The following is an 11595-nucleotide window of genomic DNA, read 5'->3' on the forward strand; positions in this document are numbered from 1 at the left end:
GATTGGTCCAGATTTACCGTCCAACCTGGCAACCATGGCAAACGGTCGCGGTCGGGCTGACTGCGCATGCGCCGTATCCATGGCACCTGGGACGCCACAGACGTTTATAATCTTTGAAGATGGTGAGAAAACGCTCATTATTGTACGAATACAATCTGTAATGGTTAACGTAGTCCTTTAATGGAGGTCGTTTTGTAGTTTACTTTCTTACCAACCGCTATCAAAGCAAACAATTAAAAGTTATGAAAGTGTAGTATAAATAAGTGTTATGTGTAAAAACGTCCAACTCGGTCAGCAGGTCAACACTGGCTGCAGCGCTGAACCTAACTGGTCGTCCATTAAAAAATGTCCCACACAAGATTAACAGTGTCTAGACTAACCCTATCTTTTTTGACCTCCCTTCCTGACACCAATGTTTTGTGTCAAAGTCGGCCAAAAAGTCAGACAAAGGGGTCAGGGGATCCGCCAAAGGCGCCAAGGAGACCAAGGAGGCCAAGGCAGAGAGAGAGCGGCTCGAGAAGGAGGAGGAGGAGAGGAGGCTTCAAGAAAAAGGTAACCATCCTCCCCCACTGTTCGACTCGCGCCTGACTGAGACCCCTAGAGACCAGTGGTTCTCAAATGGGGGTATGCGTACCCCAAGGGGTACTGTGGAGTTTCAATTCGGAAAGCTAGACAATAGAAAATCAAGAAAATGGAAAAATGTGGTCAGTCTTAGGAAAAATATATTTCAATGGGACTCGACTCTACATGCTCTGACCCTCTCATGGTGTTCTTCTTTTGTGGGGAAAAATTGTTCAACAGTTGCATGAAGCACAGGCCCATGTTTCTCACTTAATTGTGACTATTTGCACCCTTATACTGTTCATGTTGACAATGCCAAATAGACCGCACATACATTATTTATGTTCCTTTTACTATTTTCTCTCCCAAGAATATTTTGTGGCGGTGAAGGGGGTACTCAGCTGAAAAAATATCTTAGAGGGGGTACTCTAGTAGGTAGAGTTTGAGAACCACTGGTCTGGAGGTCACTGTTGGGGACTGTGTTTGTGGTGCAGAGATGGCGCGCCTCCAGGAGGAGCAGGAGAAGCAGGAGAGGCTGGAGCGGGAGAGGAGGGAGCAGGAGGAGATGGAGAGACTGGAGGCCAAGGCGAGTGGATGACTGATAATGTGCACTTCGGAAGTATTATATTGAAACACCTGTTTATTTATAGCGTCCCTCGCCAAAGTAGGCCTAATCTGTATGAAATATATACAATATATATATAAAATGTTTGAAAACACTTAAATCCATTGCCATGTTAATAATATTTGTTTATTTGTTGCCAACCATCCAATAGGACCAAGAACGCAGAGAAGACGAGCTGAACGAAGTCCGCCATCTGCTGGAGGAAAACCAAGTTGCAGTTAAGAGATGGCTTGTTGACACGAGAGAGAAAGCCAAGGTGAGTGAGAGAGAGAGAGAGAGAGAGAGAGAGAGAGAGAGAGAGAGAGAGAGAGAGAGAGAGAGAGAGAGAGAGAGAGAGAGAGAGAGAGAGAGAGAGAGAGAGAGAGAGAGAGAGAGAGAGAGAGAGAGAGAGAGGGTCGGGGAGAGAGAGAAGGGGGGAGAGAGAGAGAGGGAGGGAGAGAGGGAGAGGGAGGGGGGAAGTGGGTAGGAATGAGAGAGAGACAGAGAGAGAGAGAGAGAGTCATGCTGCTCTGTGTGTTCAGTGGGACAGGTTCATGCTGTGTGACGGCCGACCCGACCCCTCCCAGACCCAGGAAGTGAACACCTACATCAGCCTCTGGAGGGACGACCCTGAGGTGGACGCCGTCCCGGCCCTGCAGCAGTGCTCCCTCGCCCTGCAGGTGAGAGAGAGAGTCTTGCTGGACGGGCAGGAACGTGTCCTCCCCCCCAGCCCCGAGGTCCAGTACCCTGTATCCCAACGTACACACGCCCCAACCCATGCCCGTAGCCAGTGATAAGGTCAACGAGGTCCGGACCTCGCTAATGTATCTCGAGCTAGAAAAGAACAATTAGAAGCTAAATACAAAATGAGAACTTCTCTCTGAAATTAGTAAATGCTTCATTAAGTGGAGAATTGATACTTTGTGTGACAAAGTAGCAAGTTACTTTGTCAAAGTAACAAGTTACAAAGTAACAAGTTAAAAACACAAAGTAACAAGTTACTTTGTGTGACAAAGCAACAAGTACCTTATGAGAAGGCGGGGGGGCCGGAGGGGGGGGGGTCAGGTCAGGCATGAAGACGTGATTGTCTCCCCAGCTGATCGGGACCCTGGAGGACGAGCAGGAGGAGGTGCAGGAGGAGGAGCGTCAGAGGCTCCTGGAGCACATCCACTGTCTGCAGGAGCTGGTGCACCACAAGCACCTCCTCATCGCCCAGGAGGTGCTCAACGTAAGGGGGATGAACCACACTCACTCGCACACACACATACGCTCGCTCGCTCGCACACAGGCACCCACACTCTCTCTATCACATACACACACACACACACACACACACACAAGCACACTCACACATATACACACACACTCACATTCACACACACGCGAACAAATACTCACAAACACTTACACACGCTCAGCAATTCACACACACACACACACAAACACACAGTTGTAAGGATCCAACACACACCATGTTTTGTTTGAATGTGTCCTTTTTATTTATTTATTTTTTTTAATGCTAGCACGCTGGCTCCAATGTGGACATTGAGACAGGCAACATGGCGACGGTTGTCAGGGACGACCATGTCACCCTCTGTGTCTGGGCCAACCTCAACAAGAACCCGCGGTGTGTAACCAGCATGCTTCTAACACACACCTCTCTCATTGGTCGGTCTATAAGGCTTCTCTCATTGGTCGGCCTGTAGGGCTTCACTCATTGGTTGGTCTGTAGGGCTTCTCTCTTTGGTTGATTTCTAGGGCTTCTCTGATTGGTCGTCCATGTAAAGCGCCGTATATGGAAGTGATGGTGACCGTTTCCTGCGACAACCTGTGCCTTATCAAACTGCTGTGCTTCATGTCCGAGCCTGCATGTCAAGCCTGTTTAAGGGAAAATAGACAAGCACACTTTTCGTGTGTCATCTAACTACTTGGGCTACAGTTTCGGTCCATTACCGTGCTGCCTCGAGCAAGATGGCCTCACCCCTATCGGCTCATAATAACATGCTACTCTTTATTCACCGTGAGGCGCCAGGGGTTGAAGTGTCCGCACGGGAACATAAATGTCCCCTACGTCCGCTGAGCTGGACGGATTCGGCTTTACTGTGTCTGTGTTTCCAGGTTCAAGGGCTTCCAGTTCGAGGAGGCGGGCGTGGCCTTCGAGCTCCCCAAGCCGCTGGCCCTGAGTGACGTGGCCCTCCGAATCCTCCACACCCGCTATGACCACCTGTCTCCCCACGCCAGGCTCACCGCCCTGGGGGGGCGGCCCCTCAGCAGCAGGTCCTCCTCCTGACCCGCCATCACGCCATCACTAACCCACCCCCCCCCCCCCCCCCCCCTCTACTGTCACTACTACCTCCATCACTAACCCCACTACTGCTCGTTCTACTGCTACTACTCTATTAGGCCGCACTTACCGCTTTACTGTTCCAACTATTGCTAGTTAAACTGTTTCTAATGCTACCACTACTACTACACTTGAGTCTATTGCATATCTGAGATTGTTGAGCGTAAGGATAAGTGTGGTTTGTCTTGATGACAGCACTCTGGCGTTGCCTCATCGTGACATGAGGTCGTCTCCTCGAATGCTTTTCAATCCGCAGGTGTGCCTTGATAACTGTTTATTTAGTGGTTACTTTATTTCATCATTGATGGTGTTGTGACACTGTAGGTTTGGTTTACAGTAAAGAAGTCGGCAACAGCTAAACAGCTTCAGGGATTAAGAGCCGGAAGTGGTCGCAAGTGCTCAGATGAATAAATACATGTCAACTTCCTGTGGGGAAATTATTCCTGCTGACTTCCTCTTAATTGTTGAGAGAATGCAGAGAATGGCAAAGCTGCAATCAGGACAAGCAGTGGCTACTGGAATTGAAGATGTGAAATTCATGATTTAACATGGTTTTGGTGACTGCATCATCTCTTATGTGTTATTTTGGAGTTTTAAGGTTTTCACTGTAGAAATTAATCGAAATAAAGTACAACCCTTGAATGAGTTGGAATATCCAAACCTTTGATTATAATACCTATCAAAGGTCAACTGGATAATCACAACTGCAGACAAAATACTGTACAGTTTTACAAATGATCACTAGACTGGTTAAATTGAGATCTCTAGTAGTATAGTAAATAATGTACAATTCCCGACAACAGTACTCCTCTGCTGAAACTACTTTAAAACAACAACTTAAGCAAAGCTCACCTGCTACTGGTTCCTTCTGTCGTCTCCCAGGACGCCCGGAGGAGAGGAGGAGCCCTCGTCCAAACCGGGGTCCCCTGTCCAAGGGGAGACGGGAGAAGAAGGAGGAGAGGGAGGAGGAGGAGGAGGAGGAGGAGGAGGAGGAGGAGGAGGAGGAGGAGGAGGAGGAGGAGGAGGAGGAGGAGAAGAAGGGGTGGGGAAGAAAGAGAGCCCTAGACAAGGGAAAGAGGAGGAGGTGCAGTCGGTTCCGGGGTCCGTCAGGAGGAAGGTGAGGTCCTGTCAGGTCTGAGTGCTCAGCCACCTACGTTATATCACATTTATATGTTTGTGTGTGTGTGCGTGCCTGTGTGTGTATTTATATACGTGTGTGTGCGTGCGTGTGTGTGTGTGTGTGCCGGGTGTCTGTGTGTGTGCGTGTGTGGCCCTCAGAGTGCAGGCAGCGTCCTGTCAAATAGGAGCAGCAGAACCAGGCCAGTGGAGGAACCGGAGGACCAGAAACAAACACAGATGGAAGCAAGTAGGTATCAACGTACATCTGGGGAACTCCTGCTGCTTAATGACCTTAAGTTCATCTTAAATTCACTGTCAGTCCCTTGGGATGAAGGGTGTGTGATCAATGACAATAGTAAAACTGTTTTTTCTCTCTCTCTCTCTCTCTCTCTCTCCCCCCCCCCCCCCCCTCCTCCTGGTAGGCGAGGAGGTACCAGCTGAACCTGAGGAGCCTGACATCGTGAAGGCTGTAGACGTGGCGACGGTGGACTTGCAGCGCTACACGCCCCTGGGCGGAGTCTACTACTGTGACGTGTTCCGCCTCCCCCCGCAGGCAATCCTGGCCAGGGGCTGGTCGCTGCGACAGGTGGAGCCACACCCTGCAGCAGCTCAGTAGAGAGGACCAGGGCAGGGCATCTCAGTAGAGAGGACCAGGGCAGAGCATCTCAGTAGAGAGGACCAGGGCAGAGCATCTCAGTAGAGAGGACCAGGGCAGAGCAGCTCAGTAGAGAGGACCAGGGCAGAGCATCTCAGTAGAGAGGACCAGGGTAGAGCATCTCAGTAGAGAGGACCAGGGCAGAGCAGCTCAGTAGAGAGGACCAGGGCAGAGCATCTCAGTAGAGAGGACCAGTGCAGAGCAGCTCAGTAGAGAGGACCAGGGCAGAGCATCTCAGTAGAGAGAACCAGGGCAGAGCATCTCAGTAGAGAGGACCAGGGCAGAGCATCTCAGTAGAGAGGACCAGGGCAGAGCATCTCAGTAGAGAGGAACAGGGCAGAGCATCTCAGTAGAGAGGACCAGTGCAGAGCATCTCAGTGGAGAGGACCAGGGCAGAGCATCTCAGTAGAGAGGACCAGGGCAGAGCAGCTCAGTAGAGAGGACCAGGGCAGAGCATCTCAGTAGAGAGGACCAGGGCAGAGCAGCTCAGTAGAGAGGACCAGGGCAGAGCATCTCAGTAGAGAGGACCAGGGGAGAGCATCTCAGTAGAGAGGACCGGGGCAGAGCATACAGCATACGTACATTTAGAATAAGGATTTACTTTGAGGGCGTTTAGCAGACGCTTTCATCGAAAGCGACTTACAATGAGTACATTTGTCAGAAGAAAGAGAAACAACAATGTATCACTGTCACTAATGTTAAGTAAGGACTTTCATAGAACCCAGTGGCAAGCGTTAACCATCGCTAGGTTAACCCATTCCATGTATACAACAAAGATAGCTAGGTACGGTACAATTCGAAAGACTACTGATTATTGGCTATTAGCCAGCAGTACCAAGCCGTGTTTAACCCAGGACGGCCTGTGTCCCCCACCAGGTGCTTGAGGGGGGGCTGGAGGCTCTCCCCTACCCAGAGGAGAGCTCCGAGACCCAGCCCGGCTCCTCCCCCGAGGCCCCGGAGGCCCCGGAGCCCGTGGGGCTGTCCCTCACCGTGCCCGACTACGTCCTGCTCCTAAAGGCCCCCAATGTGGCCATCTGGGACCCCACAGGTAGGGGCCCGCTGGGAACCCGACACGGTGGACCGAAGTGGGCGTTATACAGCGCATATCGAGCTAGCTACATTTTATAGCATTTACAGCCGATGCTTTCATTCATAGCCTCTTACAACGGTGCGGCATGTGTCTCAGGAGGCAGAGCGGGTTGGCTGTTAACTGGAAGGTTGCTAGTTCGATCCCCGGCTCCTGAATGTGTGCATGAATGGGTGAATGTGAGGCAATATTGTAAAGCGCTTTAAGTGGCCACTGGTTAAAGAAGCGCTGTAGGAATGCAGTCCATTGTGAGTGATTAAGTCAGAGTGCATGATTCATGTACACATACACATCGTCACCGCACTGTCCGGTCTGACTGTTGACTGACTGTTGACTCACTGTTACCTGACTGTTCAGCCATCCAGTGGACGACAGCGGGCGTCAGCGGCGTGTCGTACGAAGCGGACCAGGCCCGGGTCTCCTTCAAGATGGGCTCCTTCCGGGCCTTCGTGCTGCTGCAGGAGACATACTGCCTGCTGCCCCTGCAGGCCTGGACCCTGCAGCCGCTGGGGCCGGACTCAGCGCGCCTCAGGGTCACCTCAGCACTCATCACTCTCAGCATCACCGTCAAGGTTGGGGGGGGGGGGGTGGGAGACCACCACCTTTGCAACAAATCCCCCCTCGTAGTGCACTGTTTTGGAATGGTTCATTTAAGGACCTCTTGGTTGAGTGTAGCTGAATGAACATCTTTCATGGACGACTATTGAGGAGAGACTAGCTCACTCACACTCTTTCAGACTAAGTTTCCCTAATTGCTATCGAATAACAATTATTTATGGATCTCAACAATCACTCCCTGAAATAAACAAATAATATCTAGCTTTTGGATAGAAACTGTTCATGAATCTTGTGGTGCGTGTTCTGATGGACCTGCAACGTTTCCCCGAGGGCAGCAGTCCAAACAGATAATTGGCAGGGTAAAATGAGTCTTTCAGAATGGTATGTGTAGTACTCGAGCGTGTCTGCTGCGTTGGCGTGTGTTCGTACGTCTGAGCATGTGTTAACGTGTGTTGCAGGGGCACCAGTGCATGCTGCAGGTGGAGCAGGAGGGGGTCCTCTCCCACCTGCAGGGTCAATGGATGGGCTGCGGGGCTCTGAGGAAGGCCATGGCCAACGCCGGCCTCAACCTCTCCGTTAACGAACACACGGACCGATACATCCGCTCCTGTGGCAAGGTGGGCACTGGGAGAACTAAAAGATGACCTGAACAGGTTGGAGCTGTGGTCAGAGTGGAGACAGACAGACTGGAGCTGGAGACAGACAGACTGGAGACAGACTGGTGACAGACTGGAGCTGGAGACAGATAGACTGGAGGCAGACAGATTGGAGCTGGAGACAGACAGACTTCAGCTGGAGACAGACAGACTGGAGCTGGAGAAAGACTGGAGCTGGAGACAGACTGGAGACAGACAGACAGGCTAGAGCTGGAGACAGACAGACAGGCTAGAGCTGGAGACAAACAGGTTGGAGACAGACAGACTGGAGCTGGAGAAAGACTGGAGCTGGAGACAGACTGGAGACAGACAGACAGGCTAGAGCTGGAGACAAACAGGTTGGAGACAGACAGACTGGAGCAAGAGACAGGAGTTGTTTACATCCTAACCTGAAAGGTGAGGTTGGTGACAGACTGACTCCCTTCCAGGCCTCAGGGAGCCACCGAGCCAAATTCTTCCTCTGGGATGGACTGACGGTTGATCATAAATCTCCAGGGTTAATGAGAACAGGTTCAGCACGCTCTATCAGTTCAGATAGAGCGTGCTGAACCTGGGAATCGAACCCAGTACTGTTCACCCCTTGGTCGTAACGTCCTCAACCCTCCCCTGATCCTGTGGTTCTTCCCAGGACCCTCTGAGTGAGCACACGGCCTACGAACAGATGGCCCTCCAGGCCTCTGCCGTGGCCTTCTCCTGGAGCCAGTGGAACGCCAGGTGTGGAGGCGAACACATGGTTGTACAGGTGAGACAGCAAGCACATGGTCCTACAGGTGAGATGAACACATGGTGGGTCCTCCGGACGTTTCCAAGCCTTCTCATCCACCACCCTCTCTCTCCCCCCCCCCCCCCCCCCCCTCCTCCCCTAGGCGTGTGAACACCACGGCCCCGCCCTGGTCCCCGGTGGCCCCTGGAGCCTGTACCTCTTGGGGGCCCAGCGCAGCCAGAAGCTGCAGATGACCGAGGAGAGCCCGGCCTTCTCCGTCGAAATCAGCCCCGACACAGAGTTTCACTCCACCTTCCTCCACACGCTGCGCGACGACCTGAGCCCCGAGGGCAGGGCCGTGACCAAGACCTCCCACTTCCTGTTTGTGGACACGGTGCAGAGCCTGCTGTGCGCCACCCGGCTGCTCAACTACTGTTGAAGAGCGGCAAAGTAGGACGACAGCAGGAGCCGCCTCTGTTGAAATGGGGTTCATAGACCCTTTACATAGAAGGACAAACAGGCTCACTCATAACCCACATTTAGTCTGGTCCTCTCATTTACTATGACGTTGGTCTATTACTCATGCCCTGATACGTGAAAGAAGCAGACGCATAGTTCATGTGACGAGGAGCGCCTGTCTTTGTCTGGCTACACCATTGTGAAAGGGTCCTTTGCAGTAACCTTGTGGCCCCTGTAGTGCAGTGCGGTCTCTAGGGTCTGTTGTGAGCGCTGGTTACTTAGTTTAGTGTCATCCGGTTTGAAGGGAAAGAGTGCCGATCTGATGCGAGTTCTGGGGGATGATATCCCGGTATAGTCTGACGTAACGGATCCGAGTTGTATATTTAAATAGTAGCCACGTAGTACGAAGTGAGTTAGATTACAAAACGCACCTCACACAGATTTTTCTACAATTGGCGACTTTATTTGTGAAAAGTTTCAAACAACCTCTTTGGAATATACAAAAAGCGTACGACTTTTAAAACGGTGCACAGCACGGCAACAACTTAAAACAAAAATCTGTTTGGTGCTTCACTCACTCATGATCAAAAACAATCCGTTCATGGAATCAAACATTTTTATAAATAGATTGTAATTATATTTCAAAAAACACAAATAAAACGTTATTATTAGCGGTGTTATATTACTCTTAAAGGATTGCTCCTGGTCCCATTGAGAAATAATGTCCTGGTAAAAAGGAGAAGATTGATTCTTCCTTCCCCTTCCGTGTAAAGTGGAACATTCCACTAGGCCCACACAGTTTCAGACCTTCCTTGTGCTTATTGAACAGGGGGGAGTTCTCCAACGTCCTCTGAAATGTTATTGATCTGCACCGATCACATCTTCTGAAATCGTGTCGGAGACAAAACGAGTCGTCCAGCTCACAGGATGAATGAATAAAACAGTGATCGTTCCTTCAAGTGTTCATCTTGTCGTATTATTCATTCAAACACAAACACGCCAACGCACACGCTAAGTGAATCTACTCTGGTCAAACGTGATGTGTAAATACCCCAGGGATGCCCCAGCTGTGCATCAGCCAGTCTGTATGATGGACCCCCCCCACACCCCCCATAGGCATGAGGACAGTCATGTAGATGAGCCAGGGGCCCCCAGTCCCCTTGGCCGGGGCTAGACGGGGGGCTGTCCGTTGTGGCGGAGCCCGGTGTAGGGCCACAGCAGCTGCTGGATGGTCATCCAGGAGTCGCCGGTGCCCACGGGCGCCGCGTCCACCGCCGGCTGCATCACCAGGCAGGCCAGCAACGCCAGGAGTCCTGCAGGGGCACGGGGACACTTACTACTGGCTGGTCTCAGATCAGGGGCCCTCACCCAGAGAGACCACCCCTCTCACTCAGACATTAGAGGACAGTTACTCCCGGCTGGTCGCCCTCACCCAGAGAGACCACCCGTCGTTCATACATTAAAGGTTGAGGGGACCCCAAATCCCTTTAAGCCTTGGTTAGTGGATTGAAATGAATCAGAAATATATTGTCTAGTGTAGCACAAAAGGTTTCACAGTTCAAGTTCAATTGAGATTGAAATACGAATTAACCAATAAATAAACGCAATGGTTACATGAACAAATCAACATGTGGTTTAATAACGTCTGAAGTTCACCAACCTGCCAGCACCACCACCATGGCCAGCCACAGCCAGAGGCCCCGCCCACCTCGGACCCCCCCTGAGGGGCCCCCCGCCCCCTTGGGGTGGGAAAGTACGGAGTGGGACAGCGACTGAGACACCAGGGCGTCCGACGCAGAGGCACCAGGAGACGAGCTGGGACTGGAGGGCAGAAGAGAGGGGAGCCAATCAGAGACAGAGGGAGACGAGCCAGTCAGAGACAGAGAGAGACAGAGAGAGGGGAGCCAGTCAGGGACAGAGAGAGGGGAGCCAGTCAGAGACAGAGAGAGGGGAATATGTGCGGACAAAGACAGGAGAGGTGCGGATATTATACAGAGAGGGAGGTGGACTGGAAGGAGAGAAAGACAGGAATTAGTGTCAAGGAAATGGAGAAAGAAAGAAGGGAGAGGGAGTACAGAGTAGAAGGCAGAAGATGAGAGAGAAGAGGGGAAGAACAGGAGGAGAGAGAAGAGAGGAAGGGGAGAGACAGGAGGATGAGAGGGAAGGCAGCGAGGTCCAATCGAGGAGTAAGAGGCAGCCAAATGGAAGTATGGAAGGAGCAAGCCTGAAGTGAGAGATGAAGTCTTCATGACCAACAGCAGTCAGTGCAAGGGCCCACTTGTAGGGATGTTGTTTTGCGGTTAGTAAATCTCAAATGGCAAGCAACTGCAACAGCAACAGATAATTGATCGACCGATGGAATAGCTGCGACATTCGGACAAAAACACATTCTCCCAGACTGACCCTGAACCACGAAGACGGCTTTGAAACATCCACCACACAACCGACCAATCATCAGTGATCACCAGCAACACAACAGTGAAGTGCATGGGGCTGAAAGGAGAGCTTTGAGGAAGGAGAGGGCCGCCGGGGGGGGGGGGGGGGGTGATGTGAGCGGTCGATGATCCTTGAAAGGAGACATTCATTCTGTCCATTTTTCCCGCTCGGTTACATTCCACCTTTCACGCTTCACTTACAGAATCACAAAAAGCTCTTCCTGTTTCCTGAAAGACGTGAAGAGAAATTGGAAGAGAATAGAAGGAGTTAGTTTTTTTTCAGTGGCAGGGAATCCATGAGCATAGAATTAGCTCCCGGTGGCGAACAGTGACGACCGCAAACAAATACAGCAAAACGGGACTCGGCGGTGCAGCAAAAGACCGTTTAGCACACGTATAGTTAGTAACAAGACG

General features: G+C 51.4%; 2 protein-coding genes across 10 annotated transcripts in view; one reads left to right on the plus strand and one right to left on the minus strand.

Annotated features, from left to right (window-relative positions):
• Positions 1-28: 28 nt before the first annotated feature.
• Positions 29-9705, plus strand: dnai7 (dynein axonemal intermediate chain 7). Its single transcript, XM_030342520.1, has 17 exons — positions 29-122; positions 429-552; positions 1056-1147; positions 1338-1442; positions 1708-1845; positions 2262-2393; positions 2689-2792; positions 3284-3442; positions 4392-4482; positions 4546-4626; positions 4788-4875; positions 5051-5214; positions 6160-6331; positions 6728-6942; positions 7387-7545; positions 8213-8326; positions 8451-9705. The coding sequence occupies exons 1-17, from the start codon at positions 120-122 to the stop codon at positions 8724-8726; spliced, it is 2217 nt and encodes a 738-aa protein (XP_030198380.1). The 5' UTR covers positions 29-119; the 3' UTR covers positions 8727-9705.
• lrmp (lymphoid-restricted membrane protein) overlaps positions 9188-11595 on the minus strand; it is a 31934-nt gene continuing 29526 nt past the window's right edge. For 6 of the 9 annotated variants that reach the window (XM_030341437.1, XM_030341440.1, XM_030341438.1 and 3 more), the window contains 3 exons: positions 11383-11409; positions 10407-10567; positions 9188-10059 (listed from right to left, as the gene is read on the minus strand). In XM_030341437.1, the coding sequence (XP_030197297.1) occupies positions 9917-10059; positions 10407-10567; positions 11383-11409 (331 nt within the window). In that variant the 3' untranslated portion in view covers positions 9188-9916. The remainder of the gene's footprint in view (positions 10060-10406; positions 10568-11382; positions 11410-11595) is intronic. The other 3 variants (XM_030341446.1, XM_030341439.1, XM_030341443.1) reach the window with 1 other exon arrangement.

Source organism: Gadus morhua, chromosome 19 (genome assembly GCF_902167405.1).
Source record: "Gadus morhua chromosome 19, gadMor3.0, whole genome shotgun sequence".
Classification (NCBI taxonomy): Eukaryota; Metazoa; Chordata; class Actinopteri; order Gadiformes; family Gadidae; genus Gadus; species Gadus morhua.